Raw genomic sequence first — 23,028 nt, 5'->3', positions numbered from 1 at the left:
GCCCTACTATGTGCAAAGTACTATTTAGATGCTAAAGTTACAACACTGGAAAAAAATGACATTGACTTCATGATGCATATAATCTACCAAAAGATCATAAAAAGAAAAAATACAATTATATAATGTAATAAATGCTACTACAGGTAAGAAACGAGGTGCTACAGGAATATGGAGGATGATCTTCCACACAGATTTCATATGAGCAGGAATGTTTTCTTCTAAAAAGTGATTTGGGGCTGAAGCAAAAAAAAAAAAAAAAAATAGAAATGAAGAGACAGACAAGTGGACAGAAGGTAAGGCAGGAAGGTAGCTAGATTAACACTGGAAGACACATGACACATTTAGACACATTTTATGACACATTTTAGAAACCGAGGGAAGGAGAGCCTGGGTGGCTCAGTCAGTTAAGCATCTGACCCTTGATATCAGCTCAGGTCTTGATCTCAAGGTCATGAGTTCAAGCCTTGTGTTGGGCTCTACACTGGACATGAAGCCTACTTTAAAAAAAAAAAAAAAAAAAAAAAAGGAGAGAAACTTAGGGAAATTAGCCTGACTGGATCTTCTAGGGCCCACCAGAATGTTGGAAACCTGGAATTTGTAGAGGCACTAATAAGCATGGATGGATACTTTCTTCCAGCAGCATTTTCAGCAACCTTGGTGAAGGGAAGGGAAAAAGCAGACCACTGGACTGAACAGGAATAGGATATTGCCAGGTAAATGCACCAGAAAAATGACAGGAAAGCTAACATGTTGTTAACAAGAGAGTACTTAAGGTGAAGATCACTGTAGGGAAGGAAGCAGGCATGGAAGTTAAGTTAACAGAGGGAAATAGGGAGCTCAAACTTTAAGAACACATTAAGTGTGAGTAACTGACATCTGAAATGACAGAAATCTTAACAGAGGATGATGCTAACTTGTCATTAATATATTTAATATGTACAAAACATATATTAACTCAAAAATTTCAAGAAAATACCTTTTTAGCTGAAATATTGAAAAACTGAAAACTAAATATGTTAATATGAAGATGCAAAGTATATATGAGTGGGGCACCTGGGTGGCTCAGTCAGTTAAACGTCGGACTTCAGCCCAGGTCATGATCTCATGGTTGATGAGTTCGAGCCCCACGTCAAGCTCTGTGCTGACAGCTCAGAGCCTGCAGCCTGCTTCGGATTCTGTGTCTCCTTCTCTCTCTGCCCCTCCCCCACTTGTACTCTGTCTCTCTCTGTCTCTCAAAAATAAATAAATGTAAAAAAAATTTTTTTCAAAGTATATATGTGTATAAGTTTCTGCATATACATTTTAATGCATATGTATATGTAAGCATATAAAAATCTGGTAAGAAAATCTACATTGATAAGGGACAAAATAGTCATTTTCTTTCTTATAGTTTTTATGTGTTTTCCTATTCTTAAAATGAGCATGGATTAGTTTTATAATAAAAAAAATATATGTTTCTTTAAAAAGCAACTGGGTAGAAACATCCCACTGTCCCACTCTATCTTTATAAAACATTTGCTAGGAAACAAAGAATTAAATATAATATCACTTTCAAGCATTTCATAACCAAAAAAAAAAAAAAAAAGATATCAACAACAACAACAACAACAACAACAAAAAGATACCCAAACCTTCACAATATTTTTGGCTTAAGTTGTACCAAATTGAAATAAACCTAATGAAAATATTAGTGACTTAAAAAAAAATACTAATAGGGGCGCCTGGGTGGCTCAGTCGGTTGAGCGTCCAACTTCGGCTCAGGTCATCTCACCGTCCATGAGTTCGAGTCCCGCATCGGGCTCTGTGCTGACAGCTCAGACACTGGAGCCTGTTTCAGATTCTGTGTCTCCCTCTCTCTCTGACCCTTCCCTGTTCATGCTCTCTCTTTCTGTCTCAAAAATAAATAAACATTAAAAAAAATTTTTTTTAAATACTAATAAAAACCAGACTTGGACAAAATCGTCCTGCTAATACTCACTTGTTTCTTTTCTTAAATTAGATGTCCTATCTGGAAACAAAGGACCAAGCCATGAAGGTTCGATTTTTCCTATACAAAATCCTCCAAGGCAAATGCTATTATTGGCCAGATCCAGGGCGAGTCTCCGTAAGAGTAAGCTGATGATCTGGCTGTCACCTTTTCCAATGCTTATTGTCAGAGCTTTCCGGACATCCTGTTCACGGGAACCACCATTCAGTAACAGTTCCACCAATTTGGGACTGCTTGCTTTCTCACATACCTATTAAAGGAAAAAAGAAGGTGACCATATTAAAAGCCTGTATGTCTTCCTTTTGGTAGACATGTAAATTGAATTTGGTGTGATTTTTCTCTACACCTTCATTTAGATAGAAATAAAATAAAATAAGGCAAAACTCATCCTTGAAATAGACTAGGAAAATACAATAAAGTTAGCACCACAAATATCAGAGTAGCAGAAGCCAAATAATCTGCCACATGAGTCAGGTACTATGAAAAAGGCACCATCATATGGAGAAAAAGCTCTTAACACCTGAATTAAGAGAGCTGAGGCTTCACCAATGATACACATTGCTTACACCTTCTGGGATTCCGTCTGCTCCTTGTAAGACATCTGGGAAACTAGTACCACACACAGTAAAGGCTACTGCCCTGCCTTCATTCATGATATAGAATATCTAAACGAGAATATGAACATCATAAAACTTGTAAATGCCACATACAAAGGCTTCTGGCTTTCCAGCACAAGACCCTGAATTTCCACAAAGAAATTTCTTACCTGTTTTCTACCTTCCCCTGAATACTATTTTCAGAGCATGTGCTCAAGGTAGGTTCGCATGCTGGGTGCTACAAAAACTACAGTGACCACAGTAAGCAGAGGGAAGGCTTAGCAACCTACAGCATACTGGCCTACACAGAAGCAGCTTCTAAAAGGTGAAGGAATGATGGTCTGCTAACAAGAAGATCAAAGTAATAAATAATAGAAATATTGTATGTCAGGAGCTGTGCTAAATTCTGTATACACTTGATTTCTAATCCTTATTAAAAACCCTTTGTCAGGGGCGCCGGGGGGCTCAGTCAGTTTAGCATCTGATTTCAGCTCAGGTCATGATCTCATGGTTCATGGGTTTGAGCCCCATTTTGGACTCTGTGCTCACAGCTCAGCCTGGATCCTGTTTCAGATTCTGTGTCTCCCTCTCTCTCTGCTCTGTCTCTCTCTCAAAATAAACATTAAAAAAAAAGTCTATGTCATAAAAATTATTATCCCCATTTTACAGATAAATATTTAGAAAAAGTATGTGATTTTTCCAAACCTATTAGAGGTAGTCAACAAGAGACTTGGATTTCAAGTCAAGCCTGTGCTCCTTTCACTGCCCACAATTAAGGATTAATTTTTTTTCTTTTCTTTTTTCTTTTCTCTTCTTTTTTTCTTTTCTCCTTTCTTTTCTTTCTTTTCAAGACAAGACCCTATGATTTAAGGTACCAGGTGAGGGGAAGGAGACTGGGGGAAATTCCTGAATTCTCTAGAATTAATGTATGTTCAAGAGATTTGAGGGGATCATTCTGTGGTTTCATGGCACCAACTCAATGCCCACCAGTCTCCAGGTTACCTACCTTCAACCCAATCTCCCCAGAGCCACTATCATACCTTTCTACTTTAGATATGAGCAGGTCACTGCCCGGAAATCTTCTAAACCCCTCTGCTCTAAGACATTCCCCCAAACACAACATGAAGTTTTCCTAAAACTTCATTACCTTCATTTATACTATTTCTACTGCCCTAAATATCTAATTCTACTCTGCATCCAGCAAAAAGATGTTCATTCCTTTTTTTTTTTTTTTGAGAGAGAGAGAGAGAGAGAGAGAGAGAGAGAGAGAGACAGTGTGAATGGGAGAGAAAGAATCTCAAGCAGGCTCCAGGCTCAGTGCAGAGCCCAATGCAGGGCTCAATCCCATGACCCAGGGATCATTACCTGAGCCAAAACCAAGACATGGACGCTCAACTCACTGAGCCACTCAGGCACCCCAAAAGATGTTCATTCTTGAAGGAACAGCTTCATAATCTCTTGTACGGTAAGTCCTTGCTACTAAGCTCCCAAGCCACACACACTCTTCCTCCTCCAGACTCCTGTCCCATTTGCTTACACATAGCACGTAGCACACTAAACCAAAAACGCCTATCAGTTTTAAAACTAGAATGAAAGGTTTGGATGCTATTGCAATTCAATTTGTACCTCCATAGCCTAGTACAATGCCTAGGAAATATATTTCATTTAACTAACAAATCACTAATATCCTATTTAAAAGCCCACAGGAAATTTAAAAGGAGTGGGAGGAAGGAAGACGGAGGGACAGAGGGGCCAAAAAACTCAATCACAAATGCCCTCTCTGTGGCCTAGCAAATTTTTTATGTCTAAATTGGCACTTACTGCCTACCTCATATTAAAATGATTTACATTTTATCCTCTCTCCTTTCCCAATACACACTTAGAAAGAAACCATCCAGAAACAGGAAAACCCTTGTATATTCTTTACTACTTATCTAGCACTGTGCCCTCCACCTAGAAATTGCTCAATACGCTTTCAAAGAGTATTTTCCTTGAGGGCCCAAAAGATCCCAGCTGACTTTAGGTACATGGGGATGAAGCCAGAGATGTATAAGAAAGTGTATCAGACAAAAGACAAGTTGGTTGAGTGTCCAACTCTTGGTTTCAGCTCAGGTCATGATCTCGTGGTTCATGAGTTTAAGCCCCATGTCAGGCTCTGTGCTGACAGCTTGGAGCCTGCGTGGGATCCTCTGTCTCCCTGCTCATGCTCTGTCTCTCTCCCAAAATAAACAAACTTTTTAAAACTATATAATTTACTATCTTTTGCAATCTTCTCTCTCATCTTCAAATATATCAATAATGCAGCCCATGATCAAAACCAAATATTTTAGACTAGCCTTTGAGAATCAGTGAGCAACTTTCCCTACTCCCCTCCCTATCACCACCACTACCAAGAATCTATGGTATAGACGAGATTAAAGCATGCATTTGGGAAGCCGACTTTCCACCACTTACCAGGAGAGTGTCCTTAGGCAAGTTGCTTAACCTCTCTGTGCCTCAATTCCTTCCCTGTAAAATGGGAATAATACTAGAACCCACTTCTAAGGTTGTTGCAAGGGTTAAACTGTGTAAAGTACTCAGAGCAGTGCCCAGGTGGTAATGAATACCACAACAGTTCGTTATTACTTTTATTCAGACTTCATCACAGTTGTTCTTCCTACCATGATCTGATGGTTTTCATCTTTGGATCTCTATCCATGTATTTCCATGCCCAGTATCAGTCTTCCATATTCTTCTATATGAATCATGTATATTACATCATTAAATTCTCCTCAGAAAGCCTAACAAGATTAACTCCATCTTTGCTCCAAATAGTCCTTAATTAAACAGCATTGGTACATAAATAGTGATTACCTCATTTTACACTAGTATCTAAAATAATGTATGTTCAATCTATCCACAAAATTTAATCAATATCTTTAGAGGCAAATAATCTCTGACAAGTATGATAAATTCTTTAAATTTAACACACCCATGGATGCAAAGATCTGATTTTGCTTAAAAATATATAAATAAGTGCTTAAATCCAAAAGAATGCAAGAAGAAGAATAAAATAAAAAGCTCCTATACAAAGATTTAGGTAAATTGAGAGAAGAGCAGGAAGCATTTCCTGTCAGAGATTTAAAATTATTACACTCGGGTGCTTTGGGTACGCTGTTTCCCTAAAAAAAATTTGAAGGGGAAATTTCTTTTCAGTTCCTTGGCATATTCCAGTAATATTAGTGCAAAGATGTGCAGATCACACAAAAGATACACAATAAAAATGTATTATTGAGGGAAATAATTTAATTACTTTTAATAATAGAGAAGCAATTATTTTTAAGGTGGATTTCTTAAATGAAATTTGACTAAATGTAAGCAATTTGATTATTTATTTGGTCTTAATGTACACATTAATTGTGCATGAAAATAAGTTACAGGTTCAGTTTCTTTTTATGTAGAGTACTAATTAGTACTAACTTAATTTACAGTTGACAAATTGAATTGAATCCATAGGCAAGTGGGAAATTAAATAAAGTAAGGCTTTTAAAGTAAATTACTAGAAAATACAGTACTCTGTTGGTTATTTAATAATGTACATTAAATCACTGTATAATTGCTTTGTTAGAAATATTATTAATTTCTAGAAAATATACATGGTGCTACCCAAATGCTATTATAAACTGAAATTTATGCAATGACAACCCTGAAATAACATGTAATGCACTTTAATAAATACTTACTAAATTCACACTGTATGTAAAGCAATGAGTTAGTTATTCTAAATGACATAAAGATGAACACTGTACATTTCCACTTTCATACAACTAACAAAATATAAAAGATATATTGTGTATATCACATATATTGTCATGGACTCAACAGAAGTAAATCTTTTATTTTGTATGGAGGTCAGGGGTGCAGGGAGGGCTTTATTGAGGAAAGGGCATTTGGGTCGGATTTTGAAGGTAAAGTAGAACATTTAGATAGAGGTGCTTGCCCAGTGCATGAGTGAAGGGAGGGAAGGAAGGCAAGACCACAGTGCTACACAACCAAGGGGGTGGTCAATGGCAGGGGATGCCAACGTGAACAGTGTCCCCAAGGGGGTGTAGTACACCGCCTGTATGGCCACATGCAGTACAACTGAGGAGAGAATTTGCTATCAGAGAAACTGAAAATAGAGAGAAAACGGTTGAAAGATTACCAAACCGAACCGTATGTTGTGTGGAGTGTGCCTGGAAAAGAATTTGGACAGAGATGCATTGTAGGAGACACATTTGGAAATTTATTAACAATATAACAAGGTAGGTAAACAAGTAAAATGAAGGATTATATTGGGGCACCTGGGTGGCTCAGTCGGTTAAGCGGCCGACTTCGGCTCAGGTCATGATCTCGCGGCCCGTGAGTTTGAGCCCCGCATCGGGCTCTGGGCTGATGGCTCAGAGCCTGGAGCCTGTTTCAGATTCTGTGTCTCCCTCTCTCTCTCTCTGACCCTCCCCCGTTCATGCTCTGTCTCTCTCTGTCTCAAAAACAAATAAACGTTAAAAAAAAAATTAAAAAAAAAAAAAAATGAAGGATTATACCGGATATGCCTAAAGGACCCTATTACCTCTGAAATTCTGTGAATCTAAATTCCTACTACAAATCACAAGCAATTGTGAAATAAACTGGTGAATTCTGCAGTAAAGAATAACAGGATGTAAGCAAGAGCTGTACAATGGTAGAGTCAAATAACAGAGAAAGACCAAAGTTAGGCCTTGAATATTTACCTGACAAATTAAAGAAGTTGCCTCCTTTGTTCGATTGGCGTCTGCTCCCAACAGAAGCAAGCATTCAACCATGATACTGTTATTCTGATCACATGCTTTCTCTAACATCACGCTTTTTAACTCATCGTCCATAGCTAATTTTGCAAAGCACTTGCAACAAAGGTTTAGAAACTAAAAAGAATGGAAACGAGGATTAGAGTGAGCTAAATCCATTAACAGTTAGCATACAGGTGAGAAACACTGTACCTGTTGATCCTTTTGTTCCATGATACTGGAAGACATCTGATGGAATATCACCGAATCAAAGGAATGATGCACCAGCAGGTTGGAAAAAGACACTGACAATTCCAGTATTGTTAAGATTGTCTGAAATCCCTGAAAGTGGGACCAAAATAATAACATAAGCAATTCTGGGCCAAAAGAATAAAAAATAAATAGTATAAAACAGATAATTTGTATGTGATAACTAGATAGTATTTATTGGGTTTGTACTTAAAAGCTATAAATCTTGGAACATTCCCATAAGCAAACCTTGCTCTCTCATTACTAAGAAATACAGCAGGCACACAGAGAATAAAATGCAAGCTAACAAGCCATTGTCTAGCAAGGCAGAAAAAATACTTAATGAATTAAAAATAAGCCATACTCACAGGATGAAAGCAAGATATTAATTAATATTAGAAGAGCTGAATAAGCAGAGCAACATACCCAAATCAGCCAGCAAAGTGTATTTCTTATTACAAGACTACAGATTAGGTTCTCTAGATAGCCTAGCATTTCGCTAACATTTTGGTGCCTTCTTGTGAAATTTCAGCTGCAAAAGATGAATATGAGCTCCTAGATTTCATTCATGTTGAATATAGTTGAGAAAAGCTCTAAAGGCAGTCTGAGGTTTACGCCTCTGTAGCAAATTATTTATAAAGAACTAGTCAGTCACATCATTACTTTTCAGAACCACCTCGAGCATATTCCTAAGAGTTGTCTGGGCTCTCCACACATGAGAGAGTTTCAGGAAAGAATGAGCTTTGGAATTTACTATTATTTAGCTTGGGTAAACTCATCAAAGATCAATTTAACCTAAAAAAATTTTATTATCTTTCAATATAATATATTAATGAAATTGTCTAACAGTTACTATTTTGTGGTTTTAAGATGCTGAATTTCGACAAATACTAACATTTGATAAGAGAAGTAGTCTTAATTTTTGCAGGTCTGAGGGACATGTGGTCCACCCACCACTAGACTAGAGGTCCCTGCAAATTCAAATGAATGCACCAGAAAAGCAAGTAATACAAATGTGCAGAAGGCACATAATTCAAAATAAAAACTTATAAACAATGAACTGACCAAATAAAATATGTTGACAAGCCAAATTTAGCCGACTGGTCAATAGTTGAAAACCTCTACTACAGAGATCCTAATGTTTACACCTTTATGTATTAATACTGAGTAAACTGAGAGCTCTATAGCTGTACAGATTTATCTCCTTTTTCTAGGATTACTTTTAATCACTTCTGGCTTGGCTTTAGTAGTCATCCTTGCCTGAGGCACATTATAAAAATCAGATTTATATAGCACATTGTTGTTTTTAATCTAAGAATGCTGCATGTTCAGCACTTTATAATTAAAAACTTTACATACATTATCTCATTTACTAGTAATGTCTGCGACAAGGTTATAGCCTGGGTTTTTTTTTTTTTATTCCTGGTCAATTCTGTCATTTATGAAAACATTTGTTGAGTGTGGTTTATGAAAGCTGCAAATTCCATTACCAAAACAAAACAAATGAATGAACAAACAAAAAAACACAACCAAAGCAGAAACTCTTAAAGAGACTACTTGTTTTGCTAACATTAAAAAAAAATTTTTTTAACTCAAAGCAAAGTGGATATGGAAGGAACCTACCTTAACATAATAAAAGCTATATATGACAAACCCACAGCTAACATCATACTCAATGGTGAAAAGCTGAAAGCTTTTCCTCTAAGATCAGGACAAGGATGCTCACTTTCACCACTTTTGTTCAACATAGTATTAAAAATCCTAGTCACCACAATTAGACAAGAAAAAGAAATAAAAGGCATCCAAGTTAGAAAGGAAGAATTTAAGCTGTCATTACTTGCAGATCATTTGATATTATACATAGAAAACCCTAAAGACACCACCAGAAAACCATTAGAACTAATAAATGAATTCAGTAAAGTTGTAGGACACAAATTAAAATACACAAATTGATTATATGTCTAGACACTAATTATGAGTTATCAGAAAGAGTAATTAAGAAATGAATCCTATTTATATTTATATCAAAAAGAATAAGACACTTAAAAATAAATTTAACCAAAAAGATGAAAGACCTTTGCACTGAAAACTATAAAACGCTGATGAAAGAAATTGAAGACAACACAAATAAATGGAAAGATACCCCATACTCATAGAATGGAATAATCGATATTGTCAAAATATCCATACTGGCCTAAGCAATCTACAGCTTTAATGCATTCCCCATGAAAATAACAATGGCATTTTTCACAGAACTAGAACAAAGAACTCTAAAATTTGTATAGAACCACAGAAGACCTTGAATAGCCAAAGCAGTCTTGAGATAGAAAAATTAAGTTGAAGGTATCACACCCCCTGACTTCAAACTATACTACAAAGCTACAGTAATCAAAACAGTATGGTACTGGGATGAAAGCAGACACATAGATCATTAATATACAACAGAGAGCCCAGAAATAAACTCATGTATATATGATCAATTAATTAACCAATAACACACAATGGGGAAAAGACAGTCTCTTCAATAAATGGTGTTGGGAAAACTGGACCAGCTTACATGCAAAAGAATGAAACTGGATCACTATCTTACACCACATACGAAATGAATTCAAAATAGATTAAAGACTTCAATGCAAGACCTGAAACCATAAAACACAAGCAGTAAACTCTTTGACATCAGCTTTAGCAATATTTTTTTGGACCATACTCTTCAGGGAAGGGCAACAAAAGCTATAATAAACAAATGAGACTGCATCAAACCAAACAGCTTCTGCACAGCTAGGGAAGCCATCAACAAAATGAAAATATAATCTAATGAATGGGAGAAGATATGCATAAATCATACATCCAATATGGGGTTAATGTCCAAAATATATAAAGAACTTAAACAACTTAAAACCAAAAAGACAAACAACCCAATTAAAACATGAGCAGAGGACTTGAATAGACATCTTTCCAAAGAAGACAGACATGTGGTCAATGTCTGTTGATGCTGATCTGTTCAACATCACTAATTATCAGGGAAACACAAATGAAAACTATAATGAGATATCACCTCATACCTATCAGATTGGCTATTATCAACAAGACAAAAAATAAAATGTTGTTAAATATGCAGAGAAATGTGAACCCTTGTACACTGTTGACGAGAATGTAAATTAGGGTGACCACTATAGAGAACAGTAGGGAGGTTCCTCAAAATATTAAAGATACCCATATCATATGACCCAGCAATTCCACTCTTGGGTATTTACCCGAAGAAAATAAAAACATCAATTCAAAGAGATATATGCATCCCTATGTTCATTTCTGCATTAGTTATAATAGCCAATATGAGAACCTAAGTGTCCATTGATGGACAAATGTATCGATAAAGAAGATGGGGTACACACATATACACAAAATTGAACACTACTCAAACATAAAAGGAATGAAATCTTGCCGTTTACAACAACATAGATGGACCTAGAGGGTATTATGCTAAGTGGAACAAGTCAAACAGAAAAAGACAAATACCATATGATTTCACTTATACGTGGAATCTAAAAACCAAAACAAATGAACAAAAAATGCAAAACAGAAACAGACTCATAGATAAAAGGGAAAAACTGTCGGTATCATAGTGGGGAGAGGTTGGGGGCAGGTGAAATAGGTCAAGGGGATTATGAGGTACACACTTCCAGTAATAAAATAAATAAGTCATGGGGATATAACATGTAGCATGGTGAATATAGTCAATAATTTTGTAGTAACTTTATATGATGATAAATGGTAGCTAGATTTAAATTGGAGATCATTTTGTAATATATAAAAATACCAAATCACTATGCAAAATTAATAGGATAATGTATGTCAGGGCGTCTGGGTGGCTCAGTCAGTTGAGCACCTGACTTCGGCTCAGGTCATGATCTCTCCCTTTCAAAAATAAATAAACATTAACAAAAAAATAGGATATTGTATGTCAATTATATTTCAATAAAAATAAATATGTGATAGGAAAAAAATCTGAGCCAATTTCTTTCTTAATCTCCCCTAAGTCAACATCTTTCATTCTTAATAAGGAACACTTATTATATATCACATGTGAAATGTTGTTTGATGAAAAATACTTAAAATATTTTACTGCAAGAAAAAAAAAATATCAAGGAGAAAAACTACTAGAGGTAAGCATCCCATAATAAAACATTGAGAATGACAAACCTTGAAAAATTATAACTTCTATTTACCTAAAATCTAAACAAGTAAAGCTCAGCTGACTGGACTTTCTCTAGCACATTCTCTGCCCTTTCATGAAAAAGACAAATGGCAAATAAATATGCTGATTTTAGAGATTTAATAATGAATCACAGGATCTCTGCAATTCAATCCAATTCTCTTCACCTATAATTAAAATACTACAAAATGATAAATAGGTTTCAATTAACTAGACTATCTCCATTAATGCAAAGTGGGAATTGTACCAGCTGCTCTGAAAGAGAAATCTTCACAAGATCCCAAATTCCTTTCAAGATAATACACATACTTTAATCTGTACTTCAGCCATATCCTTAAATCGTTGTAAACTGGAAACCAGAATTTTTGCCAGCAGATGCCCAGTTCCTATGCATAAATTCTTCTTTGTAATCAAGCATCCTATAAGACCTAAACCCAGACATTGAATTTCTAGAAAAATAAAAGAAAAAAAATAATAAAATTAGTGGTTTTAAATCTCAAAACTAAAGAAAAAATTTGAAGACACCCAGCCAATAGCTAAAGGCTTATACAAAATCTATCCTAAATCCTGGGGTGCCTGGCTCAGTCAGTTAAGCATCCAACTCTTGATTTTGGCTCAGGTCATGATCTCACCCACAAGATCGAACCCTGCATAAGGCTCTGCACTGACTCTGCACTGACAGCAGAGAGCCTGCTTGGGATGCTGTCTGCCCCTCGCCGGCTCGCCCCTCCCTGCCGTTCCAAAATAAATAAATAAACATTAAAAAAAATCTATCCTAAGAGTGCCTGGGTGGCTCAGTCGGTTAAGCATCCAACTTCGGCTCAGGTCATGACCTTGTGGTCCATGGGTTCGAGCCCTGCGTCGGGCTCTGTGCTGACAACTTGAAGCCTGGAGCCTGCTTTGGATTCTGTGTCTCCCTCTCTCTCTGTCTCTCTGTCTCTCTCTCTCAAAAATAAATAAATAAAACCATTAAGAAAATCTATCCTAAATCCTGACTTCAAATGGTACCAACCTTGGTCATCTGGATACATCTGAAGTGTGTGAAGTACCGAATCAATAGCACCTTCCAGGGATAATACTTGTAATGCATCAGGAAAATGTGCTAAGGAAGAAATGACTTTCAATCCACATTTCTGAATCCCAGGATTTCCAATGAACTGAAATCAAAAGGACAATTGATATTTGCTATTTAAAATGAATTATTAATACTTACTTCAGTTAAAGCCAGATACAGACTGACAAAATACAAACTAGTCCAAATAAAGATTATTACCTTTGATTTTGCCTTACATTACTAATTACTTTTTAATTATGATTAAAGATAAGAGCTACCATTTTAATACTGAGTACCTCTCCTGTGCCACACAGCATGCTAAGTACTTTACATGCATTTTCTTTTCACACGAACCTAAAGTCCATACTAATATCACTCACAATAGCAGATGAGTTTACTGGGGGTTAGAGGGGTTGCATATTCCTAAAGTCACACAGATTGTACATTGCTGAGATGAGACCAAATCAGGGATCTTGGAGCCCTTCACCTGTATACTGTGTATTTAGCCAGTAAAATGCAATACTGACACTCACCTACAGAAAATACTAATCGAGAATCTACTCTTTAAGTGTTTTATATGTCATGTCTCATTTTTACCCCTCAACAGCCTCATGTGATAGATTCACCAAATTTCAAAGATATGGGAACATGAAGAGCTCAAATCACAAAGCTAGTATGTGTCAGGTCTAGGACTTTAATATAAATGTGTCTCCCTTAAAAACTCAGGAGCCAAAAACAAAAACAAAAACAAAAAAGAAGAAGACGAAGAAGAAAAAGAAAAGAAAGCACAGGAGGTTAATCACTACCTCTTCCAACTTTTTAATCTCAACTCTTCCAGATGATTTGACATCATTTACAGGTATCCTAATACAGGCCACTTCTTTTTCCAAACTATCCTACTTATTAACTAAGAAGAAACAGTCAATACACTTTCCAACCATGGACAATCACAGTTACACCTTCTCTCTTAAAAGCCCGTGACATATAGCTAACTCTTATATGGGATGGGCCATCTCTGCTTTTCCATAATGTTTTCCATGATATGAATGCCCACCTAATAGCTTTCCTTTCAAAAATTACAATGCTATCCCTCACAGCACTTTTGTTTACACAGACACTGGTTTCATGGTAATCTCTACTCCAAATGTGTGATTGGCACTACTGTGGGTATACACCACGGAGCTGAGAGTTTCAAGTCAGATCTCAAGCTCTGTTACAGCTTTTTCAACCAAAACCATCTACCCTCCAACCTTTCTCACTTCCATACTGTCAACGAACAGACTTTCATTCCTTTCCAATCTAGTCCTCCAATGCTTCTCAATTGTCCTTATTCAGCATCTTTTTTTCTTTATAGGGTATGAGGAGAAGCATCATTTTGTCATCCTGTGCCTTTCTCTTCCACCCTAATTGCTCAGCTTGGACATCAGTTCACCTATCATTTCAACAACACACTCATATCCTTGCCCCGCTTCATACTCTTTCCTGTCATTGTTTCCATCTTACCAACTCTCTGGGTAGCAATTTGGAGCCAGTTAAATTTAGGTTTAAATTCTGCCTCTTTCACTTAATAGTTCCATTAAAAATTAATGAAATAACATTTACTCAGAAGTGGTATTTACTCAGAAGGTATTATTCAAGAAATGAAAAGAAATTCAAAGTAGTTCAAAGTGAAGCTGGAGGGATGGCTCATCTGTCTCTGCCTCCTCACCTTAAACTGATCCTAAAAATCGAGGGTTGTTATGAGGATGAAATGAGATGACTCACTGTCTGTTCAACAAACCCTGAGTGATGGCCACGGTTCAGGCCTTGGGATAACCACCCTCCTCATAGATGAAAAACTTCTAACAGGAGACAGAATGTCCCTTAATTGGTCTTCCATTCCATCAAGCAACCATTTCTCCTCCATTTCTAAACTTATTAATAGAAACATCTACACCCACTATCTCCACATTCTCCCTACCCCTTAATTTCATATAATCAGACTTCTGTCCTTACCACTCTGAATTAAAACCATTCAGAGAAAAAAGTCCTTTAACAACCAAACTGCTGCTTTTTCCTCCCTTGATTTCCATGACATGGTACACCCCTAATTATTCTCAAACTTTAAAACCATTCATTTGCCCATCTCCTTTACAATCTCTTCTTTCAATGTCAAACTTTGTCCAAAGTTCTTTTCTTAAAACCCTTCTATTTATGGATGGGACTTTGTACACTAACATGGTTCATGTCACCGTAACAACAATAGCGACAACCACAACAATAATGCCAAAATCTATGCAGCACTCGCTATGTGCCAGAGATCCTTTTAAGCACTTCTTATATATTAACCCATGTAATCCTCATAATAACCCTATAATGTAGAAACACCATGATTAGCCCTATGTCATTGATGAAAAAAATTGAGACTCGGAATCCTTTAAGCAGATAACTCAGAGCACAAGTTTAAAGTCTCTTAAGCTCTAAGCCCACATTACTCTATGCTTGACGCTAGTATCTTAAACTCGGATGTTCAAAGCTAAACGTTTATTAACTCATCAGGAAAACAGAAAAAGGAAAATGTTAGATTGTAGACTGAACTTTCTGTGTGATTAATAGTACCACCATTCCTACTTCCTAGGCAGGGCCAGCCTCCTGCGTACGCACCTGCGCAGCCATAGTTCTCTGTGCTTCCAAGGGCCCCACACTCGGTATAATGCTCTGCTACCACCGTCTTGAAATTCTTAGTTTTTAAGCAAGGAGTCCTGCATTTTCATTTTGTTCTGGGTCCCACAAATCAGGTAGCCAGTCCTAACCTCAAAATGCATCATAGGCTTATTTTTTTACGCTAAAAATTAAATCAAAAAGATATTTATAAAGCATACATATTTGTTCTTAATACCATCCCTCTAACAAGTTTCTACTCAACTATTGGTTCTGCTACCTTAAACTCCTCTAATCTTGAACTATTTATTTCAGGTACAGTTGTATGATGACTAACGACTCCCTTACATCAGGAAACCTGTGATTGGTCCATGCAAAGAGAATGACAGCTTCACATTATTACATACGATGGAGCGCAGATAAACTGTTGGATAATTTAAAATAGTGGTATTTGACTTCTGACCGATTCGTAAATTTGAAAATATTTATACAGGGGCACCTGGGTGGCTCAGTCAGTTAGGCTTCCAACTCTTGATTTCAGCTCAGGTCATGATCTCACAGTTCGTGAGACCAAGCCCCACACTGTCAGCCCAGAGCCTGCTTGGGATTCCCTCTTTCTCTCCCTCTCTCTCTCTGCCTCTCCCCCACCACCAAATAAACTTATAAAAGTATGTTACATGTATATATTTATATTTACAAGCCTACACTAGTCTTTTCTTTCAGTTATCAAATGTTCTGTCTTGAAAATAGTGATATAATGTATTGCTGTTCAAATGGAAATTAAAATCAGTTTACTAGTTTATACTTAGCAATGTTATCCGAATGAAATTTTTGGAAATGCCAGTGGAAGGACACATACAGATGTTAAACAGAAACATCTTATTGCCTATGCCCCACAATTTTCCAAGTTTTTCAGAAAATACATAAATAATTAAAATGGTTTCCTCAATGAGCTAGCTAGCCAGCTCAAGTCACCTGGTTCAAAAATAGTCTCTTTCCTAGCTGCCAGCTACGTCAACTGCAATTCAAGAAAACTTCCCAGAAAAAATAAAAATATGGAATGTATAGCTAAAAAGAAGACACCGTAGTCCAGGACTAAAATTAAGATACAACGTAATAAAATATCTGGATTTCAAGAAAAAGAATCCTTTGGTATCCAGGTGAAAATATCACTCATTTTAAAGTGAGAAAAAAAAATCAAGCTGGTTTTAGACTTTTCCCCTAAAACATTCAGCACTAAAAGACAGTGAAATGCCTACAAGTTTTTAAAGAAAATGAACCCCAATATTTTACACCCAACCAAACTGTTTTTTCAAGAGTTCAAATATAAAGCATTTGAACAACAGATTTGAACTTCAGTCTGAATGTTACTGGAGTTTTATATATATCCAAACATAAATTCACTTTAATAAATACTTTCCAGGGCTCCTGGGTGGCTTAGTCGGTTATGTGTCCAACTTCAGCTCAGGTCATGATCTCCTGGTTCATGGGTTCCAGCCCCACACTGGGCTCTCTGCTGTCAGTGCAAAGCCTACTTCGGATCCTCTGCCCCCCTCTCCCTCCCTCTGCCCCTCCCCTGCTCTTGCTCTCTCTCTTTCTCAAAAGTAAAAAAATAAAAACATTAAAACATTAAAAAAATAAAAACAAATAAATAAATAAATACTTTCAATAGTCTTTGCATTGTAACCTTAGTTGAATCTCAAATTCTATCTAATTGGGAATTCTGCTTTCCAAGAATAGACTTACTTTTAAAGGTGATTCGTTTCAGGTGTCTGCGGTATTTGGGCCCAAAATCTATGATGCTTTGTAACATTTATTCAGAGTGAGACATGCAATCACAGAATTTTAGAGCTAGAGAAATACTTATGTTCCTCTTTTAGAGTATTTTTTTTTCCTCAAAAGTGGTGAGGAATTAGGGGAATAACTTTTAGGAATTAAAAACAGGGGAGGTTTTTAAAACTAAAACACTGTCACTTCTATTTCCCCCTGACCTTAACTCCCTGCCTCCAAATGACAGTCGCTGTTTAGTGAGATGCCTTGTCATTGCTCAGCTGTTGAAATGGCGGAACACATAGGGGAGGCAGTGGTAGGCTTCTCAACCACTGCTTCTGGAAGTAGCAAGCAAAAGAAAGGAAGACCTGGGAGCTGAGTGCTTTTCTTGGCATCACGGTATTTACTGACAGGGTGGGGTCTCCTGATCGCTGACTCCTTCTACTATATCACACTTATAGTCAATAACTTTAGAAAAGATGGGCTACCCAGAATCACAGTTACCTGTAAAGTCGTTCTGGTACCTCTTGCTTCTCACCACCATATACCATGAATAAAATTAACCACCCCCTCCTCTACACGCCTATTGTCCATGAAGCCAGTATAGTTCGTAAGTCCCAATGCAGAACATGTGGTTTATGCATGGCTGTTGTTATTCCCCTCACCCAACTGTAAGATCCAAGACAGAAGGGCACAAATCATGTTCATTTTTGTCTTCCCAGTGCCTAACACAGTTCCTTCCACATACTTGTTTTCATCAAATATTTCTGGAATTGAATTCAAGCCATTATATTGCTATACTCAAAAATCATACTAAGGTTTCAGTACAAATGACTCAAATATATCATAGACAATTACATTATAAAGTTCAGTTTAAATTGAATTGTTAAAGGAGATCTCTCTACAGGCTATTCTGATTTATGACATTTTTCAAAGTATACTAAATCACAAGGAATCATTTCCATTAATCACCTTGACTGCTCTCTTCCTCTCATGAAAACATTAACTCTAATCATTCTTTACATCTTTACTCTTGTATCTTTTATAAAGACCAATTCATCTTACATTAAGCCTCCAAACCATCTTAATTCCATCAATTCCTTTTGCATTTCACAATGTAAATTTAATTCCCTGCTTTTTTCATACTTAGTATGATTGTTGATTATAGTAAGTATATTATTGCAAATGTAGATAGATATGTAAATATATGTAATACATGTAAATGTATATAGATATGTAAATATCTAAAAATGGGCAGAAACAATGCACACCGAACCATTTCAGAGGTTATCTCTGAGGAGAGCAATCAAAGTGAGCCCAGGCAATCGAAGAAGCTTTTAATGTTGTGCCCTGTGTCTTCATGGACTGAACCTTTCAGACCAGAAAAGACCCAAAAGGAAGACAACAGCAGCCACAGTTCCTGACATCACTCATGAGGCTTAGCTTAACATCTAGCTCTTTAGTTCTCTCTCTGATTGAGTAGACTGGAGTGGATTTATGTTACCAGCAATCTAAGGAACCTGTCCACATGTGTGGTCAATAGTACACTCCCCTCAGCTGGAATGGTACATCTCTTCACACCTTGCATCCCTATTGGCATCTTACATCTCCACCCACATAACTTCCTACTATCATAGTAAACAGAAGATGGAAAACTGAAACTGAAACAGCCCTTCTATTTCTCCAAATCCCATAGTCCAGGTAATGGTATAAAGGCAGAAAACTTATATTGTACATACCCTGTTCAACGCTGCTAGGACCAGTTTGTGAATATCATTCCTGAAACACTGTTTTTTAACCATATGTAGCTTATGTTGATATTCTGTATCTTCCTTGGACTCTTCTGGCATGCCTAAATAAGTAAACAAATAAATAATAAGTTTCTCATAAAGATTTAGGCTGAGCAGATTGTCACTTCCTAGAAGTGATCATAATTAACCTAACAATACATACACATGTTGTACTATTTTCTAATGCATAGTTCCTTATCAAAGAAATAACCCTTATCTTTACAGAAATTATAAAAAGTTTATCATTGAATGTAAAATAGATGCAACGTGTGTGGGTGTTTACTGAATTTAAAGTGGCAAAAGCTACTACCTGGAGAGGTTTTCTAGAGCAAACAATACTTTTTTTGTATGAATACTCTGTATTCATACAAGATTTTTATGCAACAATGGACAGCTTGAGAAAAGCTCAGTTATTTGGGCTACAACATAAAAAGGTCAGATATGAAATGCAGACATAAAAGAACAGCTGGAACAACAGTGAAAAGAAAAAAGATTTCAGTTTCAGCGTTATGGTGGTAAAGAGCATGTACTTTTGTTAAAAGTCCTCTAAGGCTGTGTAATAGTATTAAGTTACTCACAGGAAACATATTCCTTATTAAGCTACATGGTAATTAAACTATCCTAAAACTGTTAAAAAATAAGAAGTAAAAAAATAGTGGTTACAAAATTGATAATACATACTACAATTATTATGAATGGATGATGTCTCCAAAACCTATGCCTACAGAAATAATTATTAATAAGCAGTTCTTTATATAATCTTTCACTTTAATAATCTGTATTAACAAGGGGCACCTGGGTGGCTCAGTCAGTTAAGCGTCTGACTTCGGCCCAGGTCATGATCTCGTGTTTCTTGAGTTCCAGCTCCATACCAGGCTCTGTGCTGATAGCATGGAGCCTGGAGCCTGCTTTCGATTCTGTGTCTCCCTCTCTCTCTACCCCTCCCCTGTGCTCGCTCTCTCTCTCTTAAAAATAAACATTAAAAAAGATTTTTAAAATAATTTTTATTAACACAAACTATTAACTGGCTGCATATATAGCTTTTCATTTACCTAACAACAACAACAAAAAAAAAACTTAAATGCTAACTACATGCCAGAGCTGTTGCTACATGTTGGGAATAACACAATGAATAACAAAGGCTGGGTGGATCTCCACCCTCCAGGAGCTTTCAGTCCTCATTTTAGAATATATTCAGACAGGTTCAGACATTCACTACAGCTGTATGACCTTAGGCAAGTCGCTTAAACTCTCTCTGCCTTATTTTCAGTAACCAAGCCCACGTTAATTTCTGAAACGGCCGATTACATCGCAAGCAGATGTAACCACTAAGAGGAGGCCTGTTGAGTAATAAAAACTTTATCACATGTAATAAGTCTTAATAAACATCCTTCTTACATTAAGACCAAATGAACATTACCATAAATTTCATCTCTGGTCTTCGTTATATCACTTGAGTTTCTACTATCCATAAAGGATATAATTTCCTCTCCATGTAACAGGCCTTTAAATTGTACATACTGCAAAATTTTGAGGGCAGGATCCATAACCTAATCATCTCCAGATCACCAAGAGTTCCAAGCGTAGTGTTTTAGATCTGTTATTCAATGTATGCTTGTTGCACAAATGTATATATAAAAGTGCCTACTCAGGAGTCAGGCTGCATAGGTTGAATACCTGACTCCATTATATAAGTTGTGACCTTAAAATCTCTACTTCTCATGCTTGTTTCATCATCTGTAAAATGGCACACACACAAAAACAGGTATCTGCCTCATGGGTTGCTATGAGAATTTTAAAAATTTATACACATAAAGCACTTCGAACAATGCCTGACACATTTTAATTCTTCATGTTTTTCAGCATATTGTTACTAACTACAAATGAATGGGGTGTTTTACAGTTTTCATATCATCCTAAGCCATCTCCTGATTAAACAAATTCAGTTTCTCTTAATGTTCTTTCAGATGTGGTTTTATACTCATAATCATCTTCCTCTATATAATTCCCAATTTGCATAAGTCCTTTCTTAAAGAATTTTACATTATTCCTTCTAGATCTGACACCAAGTCAAGAAAAATAACCAACGCAATATTTTATTAAAATAGCTGTCTTATCATTTTATTAAAGCCACAGAGTCAGGCACCTGGGTGGCTCAGTCCATTAAGCATCTGACTTCGGCTCAGGTCATGATCTCGCAGTTTGTGGGTTCAAGCCCTGTGCTGGGCTCTGTGCTGACAGCTCAGAGCCTGGAGCCTGCTTCAGATTCTGTGTCTCCCTCTCTCTCTCTGTCCCTCCCCCGCTCACGCTCTGCATCTCAGAAATAAATAAACATTAAAAAAATGTAAAAAAAAAATTAGACTTCCATTTTAAGCTCAGTCCACATTGATAAAAAAATAAAATGAAGAGAGAAATTATATCAACTCTGATCTTGTACCCCTGAAGGGTAATAGGTAAAGTTGCTAAAAGTTCTGTTTTTGCACATATGCTTTCTACTATTTCATTCAAAGAGATAGTTGAAGGTTTACTCTCATCCTGGTTTGTGTTAGTAGCTGAAATAGAACAGGAAGACCTAGTTTCTGCCTTTCTCGAGCCCAATGCTTAGCTTTAGAACACATATGTAAATAAACTATTATAGTGGTTAACAAAATAGAGGTGTGTGCAAACAATAAAAGGGAAAGAAGAAGTAATGACCAAAAGAAATGAAGTCAGGTGCCCAAGATTTGTAGAAACTATAAGGAGTTTGGGTAGAGTAAAATGAAGTTTACTTCATCTTAAAAAATGAAGAAACTGGAGGGACTCCTGGGTGGCTCAGTCAGTTAAGCATCCACGATCTTGTGGTGTGTGAGTTTGAGCCCCACCCCAGGCTCTGTGCTGACAGCTCAGAGCCTGGAGCCTGCTTCGGATTCTGTGTCTCCCTCTCTTTCTCTGCCCTCCCCTGCTCGTGCTCTGCCTCTCTTTCTCTCAAAAATAAGTAAACATTAAAAAAAACAAATCTTACAAAGCTACCGGGTCAATCACTTCAGTAACTTATTGTTCCAAAAAAGAGGAAAAATTGAAAACTACTACATTGAAAGAAGTTTAAGAAACCTAACAGCCCATATGCAATATGTGGGCCTGAACTGGACACTGAATTATATAAATTTGCTATAACACACACCTTTGTTACAATTAAGACAATCTGAATATGGGCTAGTTAATAAATGAACTGAGATATTATAGGCACCTACCTCAACTTAACATGCTCAAACCAGAATCATATTCAACCTCAAAACTACTGGGGTACTGATACTATAGTTAACTCATTGATACATAGAATGGTTAAGATACAGTATAGCAAATTATGGTGTAGTATGGTATAGTAATACATAGTAATACGGTATGGGAGCATAGAATAAAGTAGATAACGATAAAGAAACGTATTTATATAATGATATGTTTATAAATGTGTCAACAAATATGTGTTTCTACACATGAAATACAACCCTAAAATTATAAAATTATTTCCAAGGGTACCCATTAATACATCTAAACATTATAAGAAAATCACTTAATTGACCTTTTAAATACATAAGTTCACATATCTAATGATTATTGCTATCAATGTGGCTTCAGAGTCAATTCTAAAAACAATAAAAAAATTATCTTCAAAAAATGTTTTAATGTTTATTTATTTTTGAGAGAGAGAAAGATAGAGTGTGAGTGGGGCAGGGCAGAGAGAGAGGGAGACACAGAATGGAAGCAGGGTCCAGGCTCTGAACTGTCAGCACAGAGCCTGATGCGGGGTTCAAACTCACGAACTGTGAGATCATGACCTGAGCCGAAGTCGGACGCTTAACCTACTGAGCCACCCAAGCGACCCCAGTATGATTTTTTAAAACATTTATTTATTTTTGAGAGAGAGAGAGAGAGAGAGAGAGAGAGAGAGAGAGAGGGTGTGAGTGGGGG

At 36.6% G+C, this 23,028-nt stretch overlaps 1 protein-coding gene across 1 annotated transcript in view; it reads right to left on the bottom strand.

The window, feature by feature from the left end:
• The window catches only part of LRRK2 (leucine rich repeat kinase 2), a 141,469-nt gene that overhangs the window by 88,066 nt on the left and 30,375 nt on the right, over positions 1-23,028 (bottom strand). Inside the window, exons 14-19 of the mRNA XM_007090797.3 lie at positions 19,030-19,142; positions 12,839-12,983; positions 12,136-12,275; positions 7,578-7,706; positions 7,332-7,502; positions 1,979-2,237 (exon numbers count right to left, since the gene is read on the bottom strand). Coding sequence (XP_007090859.2) covers positions 1,979-2,237; positions 7,332-7,502; positions 7,578-7,706; positions 12,136-12,275; positions 12,839-12,983; positions 19,030-19,142 — 957 coding nt within the window. The remainder of the gene's footprint in view (positions 1-1,978; positions 2,238-7,331; positions 7,503-7,577; positions 7,707-12,135; positions 12,276-12,838; positions 12,984-19,029; positions 19,143-23,028) is intronic.

Source organism: Panthera tigris, chromosome B4, assembly GCF_018350195.1.
Source record: "Panthera tigris isolate Pti1 chromosome B4, P.tigris_Pti1_mat1.1, whole genome shotgun sequence".
In the NCBI taxonomy this organism is placed as follows: domain Eukaryota; kingdom Metazoa; phylum Chordata; class Mammalia; order Carnivora; family Felidae; genus Panthera; species Panthera tigris.
This window is presented reverse-complemented; position numbering and strand designations above follow the sequence as displayed.